This window comes from Oncorhynchus masou, chromosome 28 (genome assembly GCF_036934945.1).
Source record: "Oncorhynchus masou masou isolate Uvic2021 chromosome 28, UVic_Omas_1.1, whole genome shotgun sequence".
Classification (NCBI taxonomy): Eukaryota; Metazoa; Chordata; class Actinopteri; order Salmoniformes; family Salmonidae; genus Oncorhynchus; species Oncorhynchus masou.
The window spans coordinates 74,179,618-74,206,238 of record NC_088239.1 but is presented as its reverse complement, the minus strand read 5'-3'; the positions used below and the strand labels follow the sequence as shown (position 1 = coordinate 74,206,238).

The 26,621-nt window shown below is 42.1% G+C and overlaps 1 protein-coding gene across 1 annotated transcript; it reads right to left on the bottom strand.

The window, feature by feature from the left end:
* Positions 1-10: 10 nt before the first annotated feature.
* LOC135518256 (volume-regulated anion channel subunit LRRC8A-like) lies at positions 11-26,277 on the bottom strand. Its single transcript, XM_064943283.1, has 3 exons — positions 26,137-26,277; positions 9,806-11,927; positions 11-5,738 (listed from the first exon to the last, which is right to left on the bottom strand). Exons 2-3 carry the CDS (start codon positions 11,915-11,917, stop codon positions 5,463-5,465), a joined length of 2,388 nt encoding a protein of 795 aa, XP_064799355.1. The 5' UTR covers positions 11,918-11,927; positions 26,137-26,277; the 3' UTR covers positions 11-5,462.
* Between the last annotated feature and the right edge of the window lie 344 nt (positions 26,278-26,621).

Below are 26,621 nucleotides of genomic sequence, written 5' to 3'. Positions count from 1 at the left end.
GAGGCAGTGATAAGTGTCTTACTTTATCATTTATATCAGAATGGTAAAAAAAAAAAAAAAAAAAAGGCACAGTAAAGCAAGTGTTGTGTGTTGTCAAGGCTCAATTATGCCATTGTTACAAGAGTCTGGGGCATTCATCATTTCTCCACTAAGAAAGCCAGTGTTCACTCATTTTGGCAACAAAGTGAAAACCTATCATTACATGGGCAACACTGATGTAGAAGAGATACAGATTGACATTTGCCCATTAACTTTTGACAGGTCCATGTTTTTACACTTAAATGAAACAAGAGCAACATTATAGTGCCGCCCAATGTGGGTGGCGTACAGTATGTGAACCTGGCATGAAATGTGTGGGTTGAGATGTTGACCAGATTGTCCAAGCAGATGGAAAGGAACCAAAACCTGACAGGAACAAAAGCCAGCACACATCAGGGCCCTTACAATGCCAGCCAGTAAAACATCAAAGAAAGATAGATACAGGCTTGTACCAACTGATCTCATTCAGTTGGCTGACAGAAATATGTATTATTGTCCTGTTGACCACCCAAAGTATGGCTTATAAGAAATAAAAAGCATTGTTTGACAGACAATGTGCATTTCCATAGCCCTACACAATATTGAGAGAGCATGCCAGGGCCATGCCAATTGTTAATGCTACGGAGATATCACAAAACTAAATTGTATTTGTCACATGCTTCGTAAAACAGGTGTAGACTAACAGTGAAATGCTTACTTACGACCCTTCATAACAATGCAGAGGGAAAAATAACACGATGAATGAATACACAATGAATAAAGATAGCCAAGTTATCACCTAAATAATGCCATGTTATCAACTAAGCCAAGTACAATATGTAATAAGAAGCCTTTCTCGGACTCCCTGAACTGTTTCTATAGGCTGTGTTTTTTAGACCAACTTTTTAACTCTATCATAAACAATATAGTGTAGTATCATGAACCCCCTATTAGAAAGTAGGTATTTTGCCTATTTATGCATATACAATAAGAGTTAACCTAGAAACAATTCCCCAAAACAGGTAAAATAAATAATCATGAGAAGCGTCAATGCTGCTTCGACAATTTTGGTATGCTACCCAAATGATACACAATGTGGTTAAATGACTGGCCATTAAGAGAGTCAGAAAATTCGAATATTTTGATAATACACCATTTTACAGCATTTTTTATTTTACATTACAAAACAAATGGAGAAAATGACAGTGAACACTTTCCTCTGTTACTCAGACCTCCCGCAGGAGGGCGCTCCACCCACACTGGATGCACTGGAGGACTGTTGAAATAAGGCAAGCGTTGCATAGTCGAGCACTGAACACCATTTCTGACCAGTCTGAGAACTTGAATGTTGCTTATGAAAACAAACATTCAGTAACTCTGCAAAAAAAAACACATTAAATAAAAGGAATGTTGGGATGCATACATGTAAAATAACATTCACAACAGTCACATTGCTGATGGGATGATAAAATAAAGATAGGATGTGTGCAGTGAAAGGTGGTGTTTTACAGGGTCAGCCATACTAATATGGTGCCTCTGGAGCACTCTAGGGTTAAGTGCCTTGCTCAAGGGCACAGACAGATTTTTCACCTTGTTGGCTCAGGTCTTCAAACCAGTGACCTTCCAGTTACTGGCCCAATGCTCAACCGCTTGGCTACCTGCTACCCTTGCAGTCAACTGTTGTGACCATGGCATGACTACCTACAGTACCATAACATACTGGCACAGTCCTATACAGATGTTACATTATCCCCTGATGAAGACAGCTTGTCTGTCAAAACGCTGGACAAATATTTTTACATCTGAGCTCCTCGCCTTTAAGTGTTCCACTCCGCTGGCCAGCACCTCACCTAAAAAGGTGTGCGTTTCTTTCGCCTCCAGATCTAACCGCTTGGCTACCTGCTACCCTTGCGGTCAACTGTTGTGACCATGGCATGACTACCTACAGTACCGAACATACTGGCACAGTCCTATACAGATGGGGGGGGGGGGTGGTATGTACAGTAGAAGTTGTCTCCAACCACAGGATCAGATATTATTTAATTTCCTAATGACTAAGCTCATAATGAGGGTACTGCAATCTGACCCTAGACCATGCAACATGTACCTTGAGCCGAACAGAAACCGTTGATACAGTGACTTAATCGGGGGAAGCCTTTTCTGTGGGTCAAACACACTTCCAGTCACACTTTGTTGATAAGCAACTGCTTGCGAAGGTTACAGTTAGCGTTAGGTCTAAATTAAGTTTAGGGCGGCAGGTAGCCTAGCAGTTAAGAGCGTTGGACCAGTCGCTGGTTTGAATCCCCAAGCAGACTAGGTGAAAAATCTGTTGATGTGCCCTTGAGTAAGGCACTTAACCCTATTTGCTCCTGTATGTAGATCTGGATAAGAGCCTCTGCTAAATGACTAAAATATGTAATTGGTTAGGGCTAGCAGATAGTTAGCTGAAATGTAACTTAGTCTGTAGAACATATACAGATTGACTATCCAAATAAAATGTTACCACATTTCCTAGTTCCACTGCTCTGTAAACACTTTGCTGACCTCACCCTCCACCTGTTTCCTCCATGGCGACATACTGGAGGGGGGGGTTGTGAAATAGAAGTTTGAAATCTCTGTGCTTTTTAGGGGGGGAATGCCTAATCTTGTGATTAAGGGAAGTGACAGTGTTCCCACTGTGTTGAAGGTCAGTACAAGTACAGGTCAGGATAAAAACAGATTTTTAATTTGTTGGGGAGGACTATGGAAAAAGATAAAAATCTGGAGTATTAGATCTGGTTAGATACAAATAGTTCAGTGTAAAAACAATACATTTAGAGTTAGACGTGATGCAGAAGAATAGCATGTAACCACTACCTTAGCTGAACTGAAAGAGGCTTACATGATTCTTTATGACGCTATATGGCTTTTAAAGAGTAGAAATTATATACACAACAATATATTCTGAAATATATTATCCTGTTCTATTATCAGAATCTCAATTTTCTTCTCCGATTCAGTCAGCGCTAACTGTTTTCATATTTACCCCTTCAAATCTGTGCCACATTAAAGCTGTGAATCAATGAGCTCTCCAGTGAAGCCCTGAGATAGTCCTATGGTACTCTCAAAACAGTTTGTTAAGATAGCTCAACCACATCAATCACAACAGCCCGTTTAAGGAATGACCTGGGGTGTACCTGTTTGCCGTTTTCAAATGTTTCAAAAAGTTTGGAACATGTCAGAGAATAATACTTCAACATTAAAGTAGGTCTGTATTCAACCACCCAAGTCTCGACCAGCGAGCCTCTGCTCTGGGATTGCTTGTTTTTCTCTGATGCACTCTTACTCTGTGAGTGTTGCTCCAGCCTTTTAGAGCTGGGGTCTAGCCTTTACTAACAAATCCAAGACTGAGGCCTTTTCAGAACAGAGCTGGACTCAAAACACCCATTGGTAACCTTGCAAAAAGGGCTGTTATGTATGTAGTTATTACATTTTAAAGATGAATTCAGCTCACTTTCCTCCAAAGTGAGGCTTCCCTCTCCTTTGAAAATAACTTGGAACAGCTGGTAAGAATAATAATACCATGTAAATTCTTGAAAACATAAATGTACAACATTATAAGCTATACATTTGTCTGCATATTTAGCAAAATCATGAACATGATGGTTGTAATGACAGCATGGGACATTACAGCACCAGAAAGGGAAGGCCATATAAGTAACAAGAGTTGCCTGGCTGGTCTTAAAGGAATCACCTTTGGTGGCAATTGACCTCTAATGTTGTCTACTCCAAGTCCATTCAATAAAAAAGTATCTCTTCGATATTCATGCAGAATATACCTCACAAATGTGTTCTGTATAAGCCAATGTATCCACGGTCACTGTTTTGGAGTGCAAATATCTGGGTTGTTTTCATTAGGGCACACGGTAACAAACATTTTTAATCAAAAATTGTTGTTATTTTTGGACAAGTCCAGGTAGTTTCAGTCCATTTCCCACTATTTGGTGCCTAATAAAACAGGGCCCTGCTTTGGTTCCATCGGCCATAGCGTTTCATTAACCAGTCAGATCCTGCGTCCTCTCACTGGCGTTTGGATAAACAGACTAGTGGACTGTATACTTCCAAGTGAAGATGGAAAACAGAGTACACACACACATATTGCTTTGTAGGCTACATGAACCTTCCACACCAACTCTTTTATGTAGTCCTTCTGTGGCCACTGTCTATACCAGAAATGTCAAAACATACCTGTCAGTTGTTTGAGAAAAAAAAAATATTGTTTTCCTTTTGGTGGGGAAACATACTCAATATAGTTTAAAATTACTAAAACCAAATGGAAACGGTGTAGAAATGATAATGGAAGCTAGACAGTCCGGGAGGATTGACCTCAAAGACCAAATGCAGCCCCCAGAGCAAAATGAGTTTGACAACCTTGACCCATACTGAGATGACTCCGTACAAACAAACAAACAAAATCCTCAATCTCACAAGCATTTCATTTCTGTCTCTCATCCTCTCCTAATCAGCATTCGACAACGATCGACTTTGCACATCATTTCATAGAAGAAAAAGGGGGAAAAGAACCACAAAGTTGGAGAGGAGAGGTCTCCATCTGGTTAGTCTGTTAATAAACATCTTGTGACCTTGTGACTAGGGATGTGATGGTCATGGAATTTTGGATAATGGTAAATTGCCAACCAAATTACCACGGTCACCGAAATAAATGTTTGAATAGAAAAAAAATGTATATTTTTTTGGTAGATTTACATTTTCTCCTCTCCTCCAGACTGCATGTGCTGCCATAGAAATATAATGAATAGAACAGGCATCCCAATTCAAGTAAATTATGGCATAATGGGTGGAGTGGCAGCTATTGACAATGTACCCATAGTTTAAAAGCAGGAAGTAATTTGTGCTGCGATTTGATTCAATCAACTCACATTACAAAAAAATACATTGCATGAGCTACATTAGTTAACATAATTCGAGTGAACATTCTACATTACCATGGAAATTATTACGTCACAATATCAGGCAGCCATTGCAAGTGTATCTACAAATTTACCAGTCAAATTACCAAGATTAGATTTTCCTAGACTGTTCTATTTCTGTGTGCTGATGCTGCTGCATTGTGGTTATTCAGCCAAATGTTAATTTTTTTAAATGGTTATGACTGTCTTCATCGGTTACACGGTTATACTGTAATTGTGGCAGTCCTACCAGTTACCCTGAAAACGACTAATTTAGCCAGGAGAGCCAAGACAACAACCAACCAACCATCCTTCTCTGGATGCGTGTCCAGCAATACAGACACATCTCCCCCCTTTCTCCTACCCCATACTAGTGAAGGCTGGAAGGAGGGAGAAATTTGAGAATGGCCTCCAATTGAAAGTGACATCAGCCTCCACTGCCCAATCCTCTCTCTTTCCTCCTCTCCTTAGGCTCCCTCTCTCTGGACTCTCTCCTCAGACCAGCTCCTTGTCGGCCCTCCACAGCTGTTCTTTGACCTCTGTGGGCAGTGTCTTGAACAGGTCCTCCTCCACCACCAGGCCGCTCCTCTTCAACTGCCTGCACTCCCCCAGCTCCACGGGCAGGCACTCCAAACGGTTACCCCGCAGCTCCAGCTGGGTCAGGCCCGTCAGCTCTCCGAAGCGCGATGGTAGAGTCTGCAGGCAGTTGTTGCCCAGGTTCAGGGTGCGCAGCTTCTTGCACTGGAACAGCTCCGGCGGGAGCGACTCGATCTGACAGGGACAAGGAGGGAGATCAGAGTGAGGATGAATGTTGAAATAGGAGAAATTTTTATTTTTTCTGTTTTTGACTTCATAAAATATAATTTAATTGTATTTGTGCATAGGTTATGCATACTATAGTGTATGGTTTAAACAGGCATACTGTTTCTTGCTTTAGGCTGTGAAAGGTGCTTAAAGTTGAACTCCTCCCCAGTGAACAGCTATGTTCTCAAGAACAGACTTGGCAAAAGAGGAAAGAAAGGAGAGTTCAGTACATACTGTTCCGACCGTAGCTACCCAATCGAAACACAGTCACACCAGCCCATAGGACTTTAAGCCAATCAGAAACAAACCTAGGCACTCTGCCCTAAAGAAGGGAGCCAATCGAGCCATAGAGGTACAGACATACAGTCACAGTCTTAGTACCATACATATTTGTATAATTACTTATGCTCACACCAACACCTGTTATTAATAGTTCAGTCATCTGTTGAGGCAACAGCACAATGAGTGCATTTTACATAGATGCTGTTAATTTAAGCCAAAATATGATCAGAGTAAGCTGATTCACCGAGCTTAAAATAGCCTAATCAAATTACAAATGCTTTTCTTAGCTTCAAAACAGTGAAGACGGCAGCTGGAGCTATCCAGGCATTGTTCTTCAAGAGAAAAACAAAAACCTAGAACACTTGAGAACATTGGAGTACAGTGGTGAGCGTCGGGTCCTCGTTAGGGGCCCACCTGGGAATAACGTTTTACAAATTTCACAACTCATTTGGGTCGATAATGTACTAATGGCAAAGAGAAGACTCTGGAGAAGGGCGTAAAAACACAGAACACACCAGAGGGGTTCCTTGTAAACGGGGCTATTTTGAGCAGCATACCACCCTGTTTGTGGCCTATTCTCAGTATGAAACTACGTATATGGGTGAGTGAGTGCAGTAAAACAAAAAAACATAATAGTATCGTTTACTCAAACCATCTGATTCCTCACACAGCAGATGACCACCAGTACGCAATAGGGAAAATGTTGTATAACCTCCCAGAATTCCTTGTAAGTCCTTATTTTTCACACTAAACTTGATTCTTAAAAAATGTATTGGATGAACGGTGTGTTCAGTTAATGAACTGGCTCAGCATTAGACAATGTCCACCAAAATCAAGCAAATTCGTTGTAATGAGACTGAAGTCAGCCTGTCTGTCAGGAATGTACAGGAAGTCACAATGGTCAGAGTGTCGTTGATGCAAAATGCACAAATCGGCCAATGCAAAAACACAAAATGGCCATTGCTATAGCGGAGTCACTTCACATGTACATGATTAAAATATATGAAATCCTATAATGCATTTACATATGATATTACACAAACTATATTTTACGTGATACATTCCACTAAAGTGTTACACTTTCATTTACATGCTTTACACTTACAAGAGTTAGCCTACACTTACATTATTCTCAAAACTCTAGAAGTCAGCACTCAGACAAGAATTCACATAAGTCAAAGTTCATGTTAATGATCTCAGACTCAGTCGGGAGTTTTGTGAATTGTTTGTAAGATTGCATCTCCCAGAGGTATTCTGTACAGGACACACTAAACCTCTTCCAGCCATCTGCTTAACGAAGATGAATTGTATCTAACAGGGTGGGAAATAGTACATATAAAACCCAAAAAATACAGAATGAAAACAGTTTGCCATGAAAATCACCCCAGGGACAGGACCGCTTGATCTGCAGCCAGAAGTGTGACAAACTCATTAGCATAATATAACTGCTTGTCTGTACTTTTAGAACTCTGGCACATTGTCTCAGTTAACCAACAGTGTGTAGTAGGTCCAGCAGTTTCCCCTATTTTAACTAATTTGAAACATTATTAGCAGGACAGGTGGTTACTTTTCAGAATATTGAACTATTCAAGTGACCAGTTTATCTCAATGGCACCGACTATGTAGACATTCCAGTCTACTACACAACTCTACAATAGGTACACAAGGTCATTAGGTCTCTGTCTGACAAGTAGTATGGAGCTGCGGCTTGGAGTATGGTTTCTTCATCCTATGTAATATATGCCCTGTGAATCTGATGTTTTTCCGGCCTTTATGGAAAATTTGCCATTAAAAGTCACTTAGTCAATATTTACCATATATTACTCTGAAAGTACCATGTTTTGCCCAATAGATGCTGCTGTTTCTGCTACACCATTTTATCAATTTTTATGTCTGGAGTATTTCTCCCGTCTTATCCGGTGTCCTGTGTGAATTTAAGTATGCTCCCTCTAATTCTCCCTCTCTCCCCCAGAAGTCCTGAACCTTGGGACCATGCCTCAGGACTACCTGGCCTGATGACTCGTTGCTGTCCCCAGTCCAGCTGGTCGTGCTGTTGCTCCAGTTTCAACTGTTCTGCCTGCGGCTATGGAGCCCTGACCTGTTCACCGGACATGCCATTTTTGACTCAACCCCTCGACCCCTGAATGCTCGGCTATGAAAAGCGAACTGACTTTTACCCTTGAGGTGCTGACCTGTTGCACCCTCTACAACCACTGTGATGATGATGATAACAATAATAATTTGACCCTGCTGGTCATTATGAACGTTTGAACATCTTGGCCATGTACTGTCATAATTTCATCCCGGCACAGCCAGAAGAGGACTGGCCACCCCTCAGAGCCTGGTTCCTCTCTAGGATTCTTCCTAGGTTCCAGCCTTTCTAGGGAGTTTTTCCTAGCCACCGTGCTTGTAGATTTGGGGTTTTAGGCTGGGTTTCTGTATAGCACTGTGACATCGGCTGATGTAAAAATGGCTTTATAAATACATTTGATTGATTGAATGAACACCCATAGTAGCGTACTACATACTTAAACTGCGTATACTAATTTCAGGGTTTGATCTAGTGGAAATCACTCGTATTTTCCGACTCAAGTGTTTTACAACAGCTGATAAATTGATGCACTGTACCAAAATGAACAAATGGCAGGAGTCAACGCAATAGTGCATTAGATGACACATTCGGAGTACTATTTTAGAAATTGGACATACTATTTTTTTAAATGGCATAGTATTTAGTGGCTAGTATGGGTATTTGGACACTGCCACTGTGTGTTTGGGTCGTTTACCATTAAAGACCATTAGAGACCATAACATTGAAGTCATTAGAACTGCTGGATTTACCAGGAATGGTCTAACTAATACAGACCTTTTTTTTGAAGGGGATAAACCACACATAGAGGAGCTGTTTCCTGGACACAGATTAAGGATAAGAGAAGGACAAACTGAATTGCTTTCATGGATGACTGACTGGCTTGAATTGTGACCACATAAGCAAAAGCTATTGGGGTCCATGGGTGGCTTTTCACCATGTTATTGGTCTCACTCATTGTTAGAAAGAATTATGGTCCAAATCAGATGTTAGGTACTATATTTATTGACGATTATATAAATCCAATAAATTAAATTAGACAATTTGGGTGCAATCAATTACCTTAGATCAAATTATATTTCAACACAATGTTTCAGGAATGCTGATCTTATCTGTTTAATGACAGACAATTTCAGCTCAATCTCAGATGGTGGGTTTCAAAATCCTCTTTCTTGTGCTTTGAGGTGGAACAACCCTAGGGCCATTAACCCCAACATAACTGTCTTCATAATGCTAATCCCTACCTTCCTGTTACCCAGTGTGACCTTTGACCCCATTCACATGTGAAAGAGGAAGGAAGAAAGAATGGTGTTTCAAGAAAAATGTCTAAAATGTTCCTGTGACACACAAATAAAGGCCTTAACAAGTGTTTGGTCACCATTTGACCTGACCATGAAATAGCTAGATAAAGGAAAGATAAGTGTTAGTTCTAGGTGTATAGCACAGGAGGCAGGTGGCACCTTAATTGGGTAGAAAGTGCTCGTGGTAATGGCTGAAGCGGAATACGTGAAATGGTATCAATTACATCAAACGTGGTTCCAATGTGTTTAATGCCATTTGCTCCATTTCAGCCATTATTACGAGCCGTTCTCTCCTCTGCAGCCGCCACTGGTGTGTAGCTAACATTTTCTCAGGGACACTCAAATACTAGATCTCTACTCACCCTGTTGGCCGTCACAGCAAAGTACTGCAGGTTCTGGAGGAAGCCCACATCGGCATGTATACTGGTCAGGTTGTTGTGACTCAGGTCCAGGAAGCGCAGTTTGCGGCAGTAGAAGAGCTGGCCCGGGATCTTTTCAATCTTGTTGCGGTTTAGGTAGAGCCTCTCCATGTTCGTCAAGGTGCCGATCTGGATGGGGATGTAGGCGATCTGGTTGTACCACAGCTTCAGGCTTACTAGCCGGTGCAGGTGCTGGAAGCTGATGATCTCCTCTATGGTTTTGAGATTGTTGTCCTTCAGGTCGATCTCCTGCAGGTTGTGCAGGCTGAAAATTGAGTGCGGGATTCGTTCCAGGTCACAGCGTAACAGCTCCAGCTCTGTAAGGTTCATCATCTTCTTCAGGCTGTTGAGCACCATTAGCTTGGTGCCCTCATTGTTAATGGACAGCTTTTGGAGGTGGACCCCGACGTCCGTCACCACCTGAGGCAGCTTGGTCAGGTTGCTCTTCAGACGGAGCACTTTGAGCCTCTTGAGCTCCCGTAGCCCGTCGATTACGATGAAGCGGTTGTTCTCTGCGCTCAGGTTCCCTGTGAGGTGCAGCTCACTCAGGTTCTTCAGGCTGTAGATCCACAGAGGGATCTCCTTGATGTCTGTGAACTTGATGTGGAGGGACTTCAGGTTCTCCCTCAGGAAGGCCAAAGCTGGGGCCTCGATTTTGGCTGGTGTGTGGTAGAGCCACATCTCTCTCAGGCTGACCAGCTGGGCAATGATGGGGGGGATAGTGACATCGGGGATGAGCTCCAGCTTGAGCACCTCCAGTTCTAGGAGGTCAAACACTGTGTCAGGGATTCCGCTAAGCATGAACAGGTGCAGCTCCAGTTTCTCCTGGGAGTTCTTGGTGATGCGTTGCCTCAGCTTGTCCAGCGTCCACTCGTTGTTGAGGTTCAGCTGACGCAGTTTGTTCTCACTCACTTCCGATAGGAAAACGGCAAACCGTTTGGAGTAGAGTGGGTCATACTGGTCAATCATGTGCAGCATGAAGGCAAAGTCATTCTTCACATCGGGTATGTCGCTGTAGTGGCTCTCCTCACGGATCGACTCAAAAGAGTAGCGCTTGAGGGAACGGCTGAGCATCCAGCAGAGGGTGTACATGCAGATGAGACCGTAAATCCCCACCAGGCTGATATAGAAACAGGCCAGGATCTTGAAGAGGGTGGCCAGGGGGTGAGCACAGTGGTACATCCTATAGCCTGTCAGCTTCTCAATGTCCACCTTGCAGATCACACTGAACTTGATGTAGTGCACATAGTAGGCCGTGTAGCAGATGATCAGGATGAACTTGACGACTTTGATGATTGTCTGGCGGATGTAGAGCCGGTAAACGATGTCCCCTTCTTCAACGTGCATCCGGAACTTCTTCACCTTCTCAAACAGAGCTTTGGCCTGCTCGCCTTCCTTCTTGTCCAGGACACCGGTGTCGGAGCGGTCCACTATGCCCTGTTCGATGCGGGATCTAGTCCTTTGGAGCATAGGAATGCTGGCCTCCACGTCCTCGCTGACACAAGATGCCTTCTTGTCCACCAAACCGTTCATCTTCCCCAGGGGCTTGGGGTCGCTTTCCTCCACTACCGTCTCGGACAGAGCCCTGGTGGTCCAGGGCGAGTCAAAACACTTGAGCAGGATGGACACAAAGTGCTCTAATTTGGAGCTAGTCCGGGGGAACTTGAACCAGAAATTACTGCAGGCCAGGAAGATGAGGGTGTGGAGTAGCACCAGGTAGGGGAAGTACTTGGCGAACCAGTGCAGCTTGTTCTCGTAGCAGACCGCGTCAATGTAGTTGTACTGGTGCCGATCGAGTTCATACTTGATGCCTTTGGGCTCAGAGGCAAATGGGTCTGGGAAGCTCACATTGAGGTACTCACAGGACTTGTTGACCACCCACTTGCAGGGCAGGCAAATCATCTTGTCCTGGGTGACCTGCAGCGTGCCCCCGAACACGGCGATCATGAGCATGACGATGGAGATGTAGTCTGTGAAGACGTCCCACCATGGCTTCAGGATGCGGTACGCCGGCTGGGTGTCAACAAAGTACCGGAGCTCTGTGATGGGGATCATGATGGTTTACCTATGGAGAGGGAAAGAAAGAGAGCGACTAAATGTAATACAAGACATTCACCTTGCCACAAGTAAAGCTCATTAGAGCAAAATATTTACAGGTTTTCTCCAACATGCTTTATCTTGAACTACAAACACAAACATAGCTCATCGAACCACAGACACTGCTCATCAGATACTCGCGGGGAGACGCTTCATGTCAGCGTGCGTTCAATGAACTTATAAGCTTTCTTCAACCACTGATTTTTCAGCACAAGTGCAGACAGCTAAACAAACCCGACTGCCTGTGTGTGGTTACTTTATTCCAGTTTCAGTGAACTAAACCACAGACCTATGTATATTAAATGTGACTTCCTTTGCAATGTTGTGAGTCAGCTAATCTCAGCACCCAGAACCAAATCAGTTACCTGTGCCTCAAACACAAGACCATTCTTTACATTAAACTATATCTAATACAACAACTCCACAATTGCTTCAATTATTATATATTCTCATCTGTAACCCAACATCTTATTTATATCAGAATGCAAAACCCTAGGAAGCTTATTATGGGAAATATGATCAGAACTCTGTACCCATTCCCAGATGACTAGGGGCATTATGTCTGTGGGTTGCCAGGTTGGTGCAGGGAAAGCAGTTATTATGTTTCCCAGCTATGGAGAGTCTGTTACTCGTCAGGGACAACCCAGACATCCTGTGAGCAGACAGAACACCATGTGGCTAAGAGAATGCAGAGCAAGCTGGATACAGAGGGGCACAGAACCTGACACAGCACGCATCAACACACTAAAGTTAGTAACATCTCTAAATCAATGTTCTGTGAAGACACCTCACAATGTGAAATCAAAGTAATAAAAAAGGACAACCCATCATGTAGGAGGACTTGACATTGTAAGGAAGGAGAGATTTCCTGAACTTTGACATTTAAAAGTCCATTATGAAAACTGACTCGCTGCAAGAGTGAACATGTTTCTTCTTGTTTACGTTCTGAAGAAACATTACTAAATGCACAAGGTTTAATTATGGTATTCAGATGGGGCAACAGCAAAATGTCACAGATAATAAAACCAAAGAAGAATTCATGATAATGGCTGCAAAGTTGTTTTGCCAGAAAAGGCATGGTGTTTAACCTGTTATGTCTAGCTCAGCATTAGTCTATCACCACCAGTGATCCCTGAGAAACATTTATTAGGACATTGTTGGGGCCAGGAGTTTTCTGATCAAGTGATTTGACCAGGAAAAACTCTTGGTTGTAGTTATAGCCTATTACTAAGGACTTGCATTTTTTTCTGGTCAGGAAAACTTTCAGGCCTGAGAATTTACTACTACTTGCCAATTCCACTGTAACAGATTTACGTTGAGACCATTGATTTAAAAAAGTTTAACAAATTCTGTGACTGTGGAATTGCCCTACTACTACGGTGTATGGGGAAACCCACCCATTTAATAGGACATTCCTTGGGAGATGAACGAGTCAAGTACACAAAGTCCTCTGCATTTGTACCGTTTCAGTGTTTCCCCCAGTATTTTTTTAAGCAGCGTTAGGGGCGTGGCCAATGGCAAAGTTTTAAGGACCCGCCTCTCGGCCGCAGAGATGACATTTTGGTGTTTTAAAGCAAATTTCCTGCAATTACACACATTTTGCCAAGGCTTATGCCCAGTGTTCAATGCTCCCTCTAAGCTGTGCGTGGGCGTGCATCTCCCCTGGGACTGCCGCACAGAAGAAATATCAGCCCGTGCAGAAAAGCACAAGATTCAACTTCACTCAACTTTAGAGTTTTCCCCGTTAGTTTTAACTATCAACATTTCTTTACTGAGGGAATTGTGATAGAATCAACGCAATACTTAACCCCTTCCAAGGCAACATACCAAAACAAAAAAGAACTATACAAGAGATTTTGTGGTAGGCAGAACACATCGGGGTAGGATTCGATTGCATTGACAGGCACGACTCGGGCCTGTACTCTACACAGACCGGTGCACCATAACCAAATCAGAGCTGCATTAGGCCTACAGTGCATTAGGAAAGTGTTCAGACCCCTTGACTTTTTCCATATTTTGATACGTTACAGCCTTATTCTAAAATGTATTAAATAGTCCCCCCCCCCAAAAAAAATAATAATAATAAATCTATACCCAATAATGACAAAGGAAAAACAAGTTGAGAAATGTTTGCAAATGTAAAAAATTGAAATATTACATTCACGTAAGTATTCAGACCCTTTACTTAGTACTTTGTTGAAGAACCTTTGGCAGCGATTACAGCTTCAAGTTTTCTTGGGTATGACGCTACAAGCTTGGCACACCTGTATTTGGGGAGTTTCCCCCATTCTTCTCTGCAGATCCTCTCAAGCTCTGTCAGGTTGGATGGGGAGCGTTACTGCACAGCAATTTTCAGGTCTTTCCAGAGATGTTCGAACGGGTTTAAGTCCAGGCTCTAGCTGGGCTACTCAAGGACATTGAGACATGTCCCAAAGCCACTCCTGCATTGTCTTGGCTCTGTGCTTAGGGTCATTGTCCTGTTGGAAGGTGAACCTTAGCCCCAGTCTGAGGTCCTCAAGGATCTCTGTACTTTGCTTCATTCATCTTTCCCTCGATCCTGAGTCTCCCAGTCCCTATCGCTGAAAAACATCCCCACAGCATGATGCTGTCAACACTATGCTTCACTGTAAGGATTGTGTCAGGTTGTTTCTCATGGTTGGAGTGCGCTTTAGGTGCACTCCAACCATGCGGGTTTTCATGTGCCTTTTACTGAGAAGTGGCTTACGTCTGGCCACTCTGCCATAAAAAGGCCTGATTGGTGGTGTGCTGCAGAGATTGGAGAACCAGAAGGACAACCATCTCCACAGAGGAAGTCTGGAGCTCTGTCAGAGTGACCATCGGTTTCTTGGTCACCTCCCTAAACAAGGCCCTTCTCCCCTGATTGCTCAATTTGGCCGGGCCGCCAGCTCTAGGAAGAGTCTTGGTGGTTCCAAACTAATTAAATTGAAAAATAATGGAGGCCACTGTGTTCTTGGGGACCTTCAATGCTGCAGAAATGTTTTGGTACCCTTCCCCAGATCTGTGCCTTGACACAATCCTGTCTCGGAGCTCTACAGACAATTCCTTCATCCTCATAGGTCGGTTTTTGCTCTGACATGCGCTGTCAACTGTGGGACCTTATATAGACAGGTGTGTGCCTTTCCAAATCATGTCCAAGCAATTGAATTTACCACAGGTGGACTCCAAACATGTTGTAGAAACATCAAGGATGATCAATGGAAACAGGATGAACCTGAGCTCAATTTCAAGTCTCATAGCAAAGGGTCTGAATACTTATGAAAATGTCTTATTTGTTATTACATTTGCAAAAAAAAATCTAAAAATACTGTTTTCACTTTGTCATTATGGGGTATTGTGTGTAGATTGAGAAAAAATAAAACAATTGAATCAATTTTAGAATAAGGTTGTAACGTTAAAAAAAAATGTGGAAAAATTCAAGGGGTCTGAATACTTTCTGAATGCACTGTATATGCAAATTGACTATTGCCATATGGATGTGCCATTCACTTTGAACTAGACTGCTTTTACAGCATGACTGGTCGTGAGTCAATGTGCTTGTTTTGAGATCAAAGTGAGAGCTACATGTAGCGACGTGTGCACATGTGTAATTCTGGTCATATCCTTTGCAAGTTAGTGAGTTATTAGCCCAACTTTAGATTATTTGTAGTCAGCAACGGGGGAGTAATTGCTTCCTACAAGAGCACAAAACATGTATATTTCTAGACATCTTTAAAAAGCAAGTCAGGTAAAATAGCTTTTTTTGTCTTAAAGGGGCAGTATTTTGAGCCAGGCTTGAATAGGCCAAGTAACCAGTTGGCAGAGGGTAGAATAATTGGTTTGATTCTCTGGAACAAAGGTATGGTAATAATGACTCATTTTATTTTGTATAGTGGTTTCTTGCATCAAACAACAATTTCAGTCACTTCCTTGTCTGAAGGGCAAGTGGATAAACAGGTTAATGTCAAGCCCTGCATGTTTTTTTTAGTTAAGACTCATGGACTGTAGGCCTACATTGAACACCACACATTGGCCGCTACTGTAGGCTGACCCATACAACACCTATTTCAATGTTAAAATGGGAGGCATTTTCTCCATAGTTTTTATTTTATTTTTCTCCTCAATTTCGTGGTATCCAATTGGTAGTCACAGTCTTGTCCCATCGCTGCAACTCCCGTAAGGACTCAGGAGAGGCAAAGATCGAGAGCTGTGCGTCCTCCGAAACACAACCCAAACAAGCCGCACTGCTTCTTGATACAATGCCCGCTTAACCCGGAAGCCAGCCGCACCAATGTGTCGGAGGAAACACTGTGCACCTGCCCACCACAGGAGTCGGAGTCGCTAGTGCGTGATGGGACAAGAACATCCCTGCCGACCAAACCCTCCCCGAACGACGCTGGGCCAATCTCCCGGTCACGGCCAGCTGCAACAGAGCCTGAACTCGAACCAGGATCTCTAGAGGCACAGCGCCGCAGTGCCTTAGACCACTGCGCCACTCAGGAGTTCTCCATCGTTTTTGATGGTAGGCCACGCTGGCAGGCCTACATAATGATCAAATAGCCACTGTAGCTTACTTGACCACTTAAAAACGGATACAGCCTCAGTGTTCACAGTAAACATGCGCCGGAAGTTGAACAGAAATTTCACAATGTTCAAGTTTGCACTCAGCAGACCTGAAATTTGCACAGTGACTGAAAGAAATTGAGGGAATAAATCTTGTTAAGCCTTGTTCTTATGCCATCTAATGGCGCCAGAGGAGATGGATGCTGTTTTACGAGCTCATAACCAATTGTGCTAGTGTTTTTTCATGTTATTTGTAACTTGTTTTGTACATGTTTCTGGATATCAGAACAACGACTTGTCTCCTCATACTGGACAAAGATTTTTTCCTTTAACGAGTCGGACATGAAGTATTTACACACTTGACAAGGTCAAGTGAAGACATTTAAGAGAAGGATATATAGGGGACCTAAGTCAGGGTGCCTTGTAAGAATCCGACTGCGAGTGGGTAACCCGTCTCTACCTTCCGTACTATTAGCCAACGTGCAATCATTGGCTAATAAACTAGATGAGCGCCGATCAAGACTATCCTACCAAAGGGACATAAAAACGGTAATATCTTATGTTTCACAGAATCGTTGCTGAACGACGACATGGATAACATACAGCTGGCTAGGTTTTCTGTGCATTGGCAAGATAAAACAGCTGCTTCCGATAAGACAAGTGGCAGCGGTCTGTGTCTTCGTTAATAACAGCTGGTGCACAAAATCTAATATTAAGGAAGTCTCAAGGTTTTGCACGCCTGAGGTAGAGTATCTCATGATAAGCTGTACACCACACTATTCACCAAGAGAGTTTATCTATATTTTTAGAAGCTGTCTAGGAGGTCGACCGATTATGATTTTCAACACCGATACTGATTACTGGAGGACCAAAAAAAAGCCGATACTGATTAATCGATCGGCCGATTAAAAATCGGTATTGTTTTTTTTTGGTCCTCAAATAAAATCGGTAATGGCATTGAAAAATCATATTTGGTTATTACAAATATAATAATAATGTAATAATGACAATTACAACAATACTGAATGAAAAATGAACACTTATGTTAACTTAATATAATACATAAATAAAAATCAATTTAGCCTAAAATAAATAAATAATGAAACGTTCAATTTGGTTTAAATAATGCAAAAACAGTGTTGGAGAAGAAACTAAAAATGCAATATGTGCCATGTTAAAAAGCCAACATTTAAGTTCCTTGCTCAGAACATATGAAATCTGGTGGTTCAATATTCCCAGTTAAGAAGTTTTATGTTGTAGTTGTACAGGAATTATGACACTTTGACCATTTCTCACAATACCATTTGTATTTCATATACCTTTGCCCATTGGATGTTCTAATAGGCACTTTAGTATTGCCAGCCTAATCTCAGGCGTTGATAGGCTTGAAGTCATAAACAGCGCTGCGATTCAAGCATTGCTCAGAGCTGCTGGCAAATGCAGTAAAGTCTGAAGGAATACTTACGAGCCTGCTGCTGCCTACCACCGCTCAGTCAGACTGCTCTATCAGATAATATACTTAAATATAATAAACACAGAAACACTGAGCCTTTGGTAATTAATATGGTCGAATCCCGGAAACTATAATTTCGAAAACAAAACGTTTATTCTTTCAGTGAAATACATAACCATTCCGTATTTTATCAAACGGGTGGCAACCCTAAGTCTAAATATTGCTGTTACATGGCACCACCTTCAATGTTGTCATAATTACGTAAAATTCTGGCAAATTAGTTCGCAATGAACCAAGCGGCCCAAACTCTTGCATATACCCTGACTCTGCGTGCAATGAACGCAAGACAAGTGACACAATCCTGTGTGGCTCAGACGGTAGAGCATGGCACTTGCAACGCCAAGCATCGTGGGTTCGATTCCCGCTGGGGCCACCCATATGTAAAAAGTAGTGGCCCCAGCCGACTTGTAAGTCGCTTTGGACAAAAGCGTCTGCTAAGTGGGATATACAATTTCCCTAGTTAATATTGCCTGCTAACATTAATTTATTTTAACTAAATATGCAGTTTTTTTTAAAGATACTTCTGTGTATTGATTTTAAGAAGGGCATTGATGTTTAAGGTTAGGTACGTTTGTGCTTTTTCCGCAAATATGCTTTTGTTAAATCATCCCCCGTTTGGCGAAGTAGGCTGCGATTCGATGATAAATTAACAGGCACCGACCACATTGATTATTTGCAACGCAGGACACGCTACTTAACCTGGTAATATCATCAACCATGTGTAGTTAACGAGTGATTATGTGAAGATGTATCTTATAAAAAACAGTTTATAGCTAGCTAGCAACTTACCCTGGCTTCTTGCTGCACTCGCGTAACAGTGTTAAATCAAAATACACTGCTCGAAAAAATAAAGGGAACAATAAAATAACACATCCTAGATCTGAATGAATAAAATATTCTTATTAAATACTTTTTTCTTTACATAGTTGAATGTGCTGACAAAATCACACAAAAATGATCAATGGAAATCAAATTTATCAAAACATGGAGGTCTAGATTTGGAGTCACACCCAAAATTAAAGTGGAAAACCACACTACAGGCTGATCCAACTTTGATGTAATGTCCTTAAAACAAGTCAAAATGAGGCTCAGTCGTGTGTGTGTGGCCTCCACGTGCCTGTATGGCCTCCCTACAATGCCTGGGCATGCTCCTGATGAGGTGGCGGATGGTCTCCTGAGGGATCTCCTCCCAGACCTGGACTAAAGCATCCGCCAACTCCTGGACAGTCTGTGGTGCAACGTGGCGTTGGTGGATGGAGCGAGACATAATGTCCCAGATGTGCTCAATTGGAGTCAGGTCTGGGGAACGGGCAGGCCAGTCCATAGCACCAATGCCTTCCTCTTGCAGGAACTGCTGACACACTCCAGCCACGAGGTCTAGCATTGTCTTGCATTAGGAGGAACCCAGGGCCAACCGCACCAGCATATGGTCTCACAAGGGGTCTGAGGATCTCATCTCGGTACCTAATGGCAGTCAGGCTACCTCTGGCGAGCACATGGAGGGCTGTGCGGCCCCCCAAAGAAATGCCACCCCACACCATGACTGACCCACCGCCAAACCAGTCATGCTGAAGGATGTTGCAGGCAGCAGAAAGTTCTCCACGGCGTCTCCACTCTATCACGTGTTCAGTGTGAACCTGCTTTCATCTGTGAAGAGCACAGGGCGCCAGTGGCGAATTTGCCAATCTTGGTGTTCTCTGGCAAATGCCAGATGTCCTGCACGGTGTTGCGCTGTAAGCACAACCCCCACCTGTGGACGTCGGGCCCTCATACCACCCTCATGGAGTCTGTTTCTGACCAATTGAGCAGACACATGCACATTTGTGGCCTGCTGGAGGTAATTTTGCAGGGCACTGGCAGTGCTCCTCCTGCTCCTCTTTGCACAAAGGCGGAGGTAGCGGTCCTGCTACTGGGTTGTTGCCCTCCTACGGCCTCCTCCACGTCTCCTGATGTACTGGCCTGTCTCATGGTAGCGCCTTCATGCTCTGGACACTACGCTGACAGACACAGCAAACCTTCTTGCCACAGCTCGCATTGATGTGCCATCCTGGATGAGCTGCACTACCTGAGCCACTTGTGTGGGTTGTAGACTCCGTCTCATGCTACCGCTAGAGTGAAAGCACCGCCAGCATTCAAAAGTGACTGAAACATCAGCCAGGAAGCATAGGAACTGAGAAGTGGTCTGTGGTCCCCACCTGCAGAACCACTCCTTTATTGGGGGTGTCTTGCTAATTGCCTATAATTTCCACCTGTTGTCTATTCCATTTGCACAACAGCATGTGAAATTTATTGTCAATCAGTGTTGCTTCCTAAGTGGACAGTTTGATTTCACAGAAGTGTGATTGACTTGGAATTACATTGTGTTGTTTTAGGTGTTCCCTTTATTTTTTTGAGCAGTGTATATTTTATATTTGAGATTCTTCAAAGTAGCCACCCTTTGCACACTTGGCATTCTCTCAACCAGCTTCATGAGCTTCATGCTCAAGTGCTGAGCACTTGTTGGAATGCTGTGGTAGCCACGCTGGTTTAGCATGCCTTGAATACTAAATAATAATCAGACATTGTCACCAGCAAAGCAACCCCACACCTCCTCCATGCTTCATGGTGGGAACCACACATGTGGAGATCATCCGTTTACCTACTCTGCGTCTCACAAAGACACAAAATCTCACATTTGGACTCAGAGCAAAGGACAGATTTCCACCGGTTTAATGTCTGTTGCTCGTGTTTCTTGGCCCAAGCAAGTCTTCTTATTATTGGTGTCCTTTAGTACTGGTTTCTTTGCAGCAATTCAACCATGAAGGACTGATTCACGCAGTCTCTTCTGAACAATGGATGTTGAGATATGTCTGTTACTTGAACTCTGTGAAGCATTTATTTGGACTGCTGCAATTTCTGACGCTGGTAGCTCTAATGAACGTATAATCTTCAGCAGAGGTAACTCTAGGTCTTCCTTTCCTGTGGCAGTTCTCATGAGAGCCAGTTTCATCATAGCGATTGAAGGTTTTTGCAACTACACTTAAAAGAAGCTTTCGAAAATACTTAATTTTCCAGATTTACTTTAATACATGAAGGTCAGTCATGATGGACTGTTGCTTCTCTGTTTATTTGAGCTGTTCTTGCCATAATATGGACTTGGTCTTTTACCAAATTGGGCTATCTTCTGTATACCCCCCTACCTTGTCACAACACAACTGATTGGCTCAAATACATTAATGAAATAAATTCTACAAATTAACTTTGAACAAGGCACACCTGTTAATTGAACTGCATTCCAGGTGACTACCTCATGAAGCTGGCTGAGAGAATGCAGAGTGTGCAAAGCTGTCATCAAGGCAAAGGGTGGCTACTTTGAAGAATTCAACATATATTTTATATTAGACATTGTTAAACACTTTTTTGGTTACTATGTGATTCCATGTGTTATTTCATAGTTTTGATGTCTTCTCTATTATTCTACATTTTAGAAAATAGTAAAAATAAAATAAAAACCCTTGAATGAGTAGGTGTCCAAACTTTTGACTGGTACTGTATAAAAACTGCATACACAACAAAAATCTGTGGCTGCCACGATTTAACAGCAGCATAAATGCATATAGGGGAAACTGCTGTTTAACCTAGACACGCTACTTCATGAAAATATCCCAAAACTGAATATACTGAAGCTTAGAGTGCCCACCCTCAGCAGAGCCTGTGATACTGCTGATTAGATAACCCTCGCAATAAGACATTTCCTGTTTCCTCTTTGTATGCTTGAGGTCAGATGTGGTGGAGTAGGTGGTGTAGATATTAGTTTATAACTTCTTCAGTTCTGTCTCTCCCACTCTCCATCTGCCCCTCCCCATGCAATGTGGTTGATGGACGCTAACAGAGGCTCATCCAGTCCAAATCAGTATGCCAGGCAGGAGCCTGAGCCATGTAGCCATCTTAAGTCTGCCTCTCTCCCTCTTTGGATCACTGCCCGCTCATGCAGCAACTGCCAGTTTGTCAGAAGTGCATCTAGTTAAAACACAGACCGAACAAAAACTAGTCTGTTTCACTCTACTCTTATTTTTTTAAATCTCAGAATCAAGTTGCCTAGAAAGTGATGTTTTAGTTCTCATATTTCCAGTCATAGACTTCTACGTTTGCGTCAGAGCGCATAAATTACTGATACTGTGTGCGAGCCCGCGTGACTCAAACACCCCGTCACACAGCCTTTCAGTTCACGTACAGTAGCTTCACAGTGAGCACTATCAGACAGATCTGACGCTTTAAAGGTACGTCACTCAGATCATTATATAGCAGCTTGATAAATCGTTTCTGTTTGCCCATGTGGGTCAGAGTAAACTAGATGTGTCCTGTCTGTTCAGTTTCAGACAGTATAAAATATATGGAAATCTGCCCAACAACAGTACACCCAATATCCCTCTCTGTCCATCTGTCTGGTCCCCTGGCACACCTACTTAATTAAACTCCAAGAATGTCTAATAGAACTGCAACTGCATTTCAAAGTTTCCCTGACAGTTGCCTGACATGGAATTGGGTTAGTATTCAAGCTTAGGAAGGTACTGTAGAATCTTAAATCATAATCGGTCGACCTCTAGTTTTCAACACTGATACCGATAATTAGAGGATCAAAAAAAGCTGATACCGATTAAATCGGCCAATTTTTAAAATGTGTATTTGTAATAATGACAAGTACAACAATACTGAATTAACACTTATTTTAACTTAATATAATATATCAATCAAATCAATTTAGTCTCAAATAAATAATGAAACGTACAATTTGGTTTAAATAATGCAATAACAAAGTGTTGACGAAAGTAAAAGTGCAATATGTGCTATGTAAGAAAGCTAACGTTTCAGTTCCTTACTCAGAACATGAGAACATATGAAAGCTGGTGGTTCCTTTTAACATGAGTCTTCAATATTCCCAGGTAAGAAGTTTTAGGTTGTAGTTATTATAGGAATTATAGGACTATTTCCCTCTATACCATTTGTATTTCATTAACCTTTGACTATTGGATGTTCTTATAGGCACTTTAGTATTGCCAGTGTAACAGTATAGCTTCCGTCCCTCTCCTCGCTCCTACCTGGGCTCGAACCAGGAACACAACGACAACAGCCACCCTCGAAGCAGCGTTACCCATGCAGAGCAAGGGGAACAACTACTAGAAGGCTCAGAGCGAGTGACGTTTGAAACGCTATTGGCGCGCACCCCGCTAACTAGCTTGCCATTTCACATCTGTTACACCAGCCTAATCTCGGGAGTTGATAGGCTTGAAGTCATAAACAGCTGCTAGCACTAGGGTAGCCTAATGGTTACAGTGTTGGACTAGCAGCCAAAAGGTTGCAAGTTCGAATCCCCGTGCTGACAAGTTACAAATCTATCGTTCTGCCCCTGAACAAGGCAGTTAACCCACTGTTCCTAGGCCGTCATTGAAAATAAGAATTTGTTCTTAAAGGTAAAATAAAATTCTACCGGATTATAATTTAAAAAGTGACCGGCGGTCGGAAAAGCAAGTAATAAAGTGGCTGTAGATGATTTTTTTTAAATATTAAATTAATAAAACAGGTATGGTACAAGTTTGTTGAGTAGTTCGCTGAAATTCACTATGATTGTGTTTATTTTCCACTTTGATGGTGAACTTTCTGTACTGCTAACATTCACTTCGTTTTTAAGTCCGGCACTGGTCCAATGAATTTGTTTATTTTCGAACACTTCTGCATGTAATTATTTTGTTATCTTCAACCTAGGGCAACATCAGGAAGTACCATTAGCCACCCTAGCATGGTGGTGGAACATTTTGTTTTAATAAAGACAGTACACAGAATTTTCAGATTTTTTTCCCAACTGAATGGCCATTAAATCGAGGTAAGGAAAGAAACCGACGCCTTTGCAGCCTGAATGGAGGATCTTTTATGTATGAACCGGTCACCAGGGTACAAGTGTATTACCGGCTGTGCAGCAAATGACAACCGAAGTAAGGAATAACAGCAGCAGGGCTAAACTCTGGTAGGAAAATGCTCATTTGTTTAATGCATATTTTAGAATATTCACATGAATACTAGCAAGTTTCTCACCCAGTGGCATATAGGCTATTTAGGTGAACGCTGATGCTACCCCATGATAAGCAGTACCAACTTTGTCAAATATTGTTCATTCCTGCATGCCTCTCCAGGATGCTGTTGGAGAGAAGCACCACTGTGCTGTGCTCCACCAATGTTTAAAAAAAATGATCAAACATAAATAATGTAGCCAATAGCCCAGGGGTTCTCAAAGTGGGGTCCGAGGACAAGGTACTGCAGGGGGTCTGCGGACAGATCCCAAAATATATATATAAAAAAAATTAATTGCAAATGAAGGTTACTAACAGATTAAACAAATTCAGGCCAAGGGATCCATGGAATAAGTTTAGTAATACAATATTATTAATCTACAATTTATGTTCTTAACCATGGGAAACATGAGCCTGTGAGGCTCACAGGGATATTGGAATCCACAGTACTCCCCCAGTTATACATTTGAACACAATACTTTCTCTATTCCCAAAAGTATTTTTATTTATTTTATATATACACATAATGCACTGTAATTTAAGGTAACTGTCCAGTGAAAATCTCACTTAAAAGTTCATGTTCTATTAACTCAAATAATGTTGTTGGCTCATCCTATACTTAGTGGTCAAATCATACATTGGATAATTATTTTTTACATCTCTAACTTATCTCAAACAGACTTTTTCAAAAATGTTTCCATTTCCTAATTGAAGAGGATGCTGGCCAATCAGCAGTCTACCTGAATGAATATTTTGAATGACTGATATATGCTCACACCATTATGTTGTTGGGGTACACCCACACCATTCCAAAACAGAAAATCTCTTTTTTTTTTTTCATAATTATTTGCATTTTTTTTGTGCGGAAAACTATTTCACTCATATTATAACTAATAGTTACTATTGTAAAGTGGCTGTTCCACTGGATGTCAGAAGGTGAATTCACCAATTTGTAAGTCGCTCTGGATAAGAGCGTCTGCTAAATGACTTAAATGTAAATGTAAATATTTCATGGAACACTGGACAGTTACTTTAGGCTTTGAAACGGCAAAATTCTCTCTGCTTCGTGGCAAAATGTATAGAATTGCAGGAAATTTGCTTGAAAATCAACATTTTCTCTCCAATGCCTCGAAGCTGGCCTTTAAAAATGTTTTTCCCAGGGCCCGAGAGACTTGGTTCTTCCGGGAATGCACCCCCTTCCCTGTATGCTATTTCTTTCTCACTCGAGTTGTGCTGATTATGAGGTTTATGAATTCGCCAACACAAAAGGGGTCCCCGGCCCCAAAAAGTTTGAAAACCCCTACTAGCCTACGGTAGAAGAGTATCGTTTTCTGTAGCCTACTGGCTGGAGAATTACATTTAATCACAATATCATGAGATAAACATTTTACATCATGCACGTTAATCCGATCAAATAGCTTAACCTAAACCTCGCCTAATCAATAAAAATGCGCTTAGTTGTGAATATGACATGTTAACAAACAATATTGGCCTATCCTAAAAAAAAACAGGACAAATCAAAGTAAAATTGACAATATCTGGAATTAAAAATAATAATAAATAAATCAGGACTCACAACGGCTAAACTGTCCAGGAAATTCGCACCGTGTGCTAAATTGTCATGTTAATCAGTGATTTCAGGTTTTTAGACATATTTATCAATTTGAGGAACTGCATCATAGCGATAAAAAAAATACTTATGCATGTCTCGCTGTGTAAATTGATGTGTACATTGATTTCATGGTTTCTCAGGATAAATCCTGATAAAGTTGGGTAGTTGATATTCAAAGCCAAAATTATTAGTCACGGAAATCAGGACTAATAAAGCCAATGAAGCTGCCGATTTAAACGATAGGCCTACTACATTGATGTGTATTCATAAAATTCCATTGCGGGCCACACCGTAGGCTACACTATTCTAGTTTTGCGGGGGAGGGTGGCAAATTTTTTGTCTCTCCTAGGGCGGCAGAAACGATGTATATACACAAGGGTCGACATTTCGCTATGAACATGCTGCGATATGGACTGTCGTAATGTAGCATTTTAAAGTTTGTACTCACCTAATTTGTTACAATAACGGTCTTTCGCCTCTTCCGCACATAAGTGATACATTTCTTAATGTTTCACAGAATGGACATATTTACGTTCACACACCATTCGCAGGAACAGAAAATACTCGGGAGAGGCAGCTGTCTCCACCCAGGAAGTTGGATCATAATAACATGGTACTAGAGGGTTTCCACTGGGCTCGTTTGAGTGATAAGTCTTACATGCTGACCAGACCCGACACGACGCATGCGCCGCGAAATAAATGTAGAAATCCATTGTAATTCAATTATTGCACCCACACTGCTCGGTGCGCCAACGAGCGTCTGCGACGCCAAGGGCTAAAATATAAGTCGTTCCTATTTCTGTTGCAGATCTGCTGAAAGTCATCTCCTCATTGATTTATAGAAGCAGGTACCCACTTGCATCTCCTCATTGGTTATATCCACTTGGGTGATTGAAAGACGAAGGTTGTTGCCGGTTGTCATGGTAATACAAT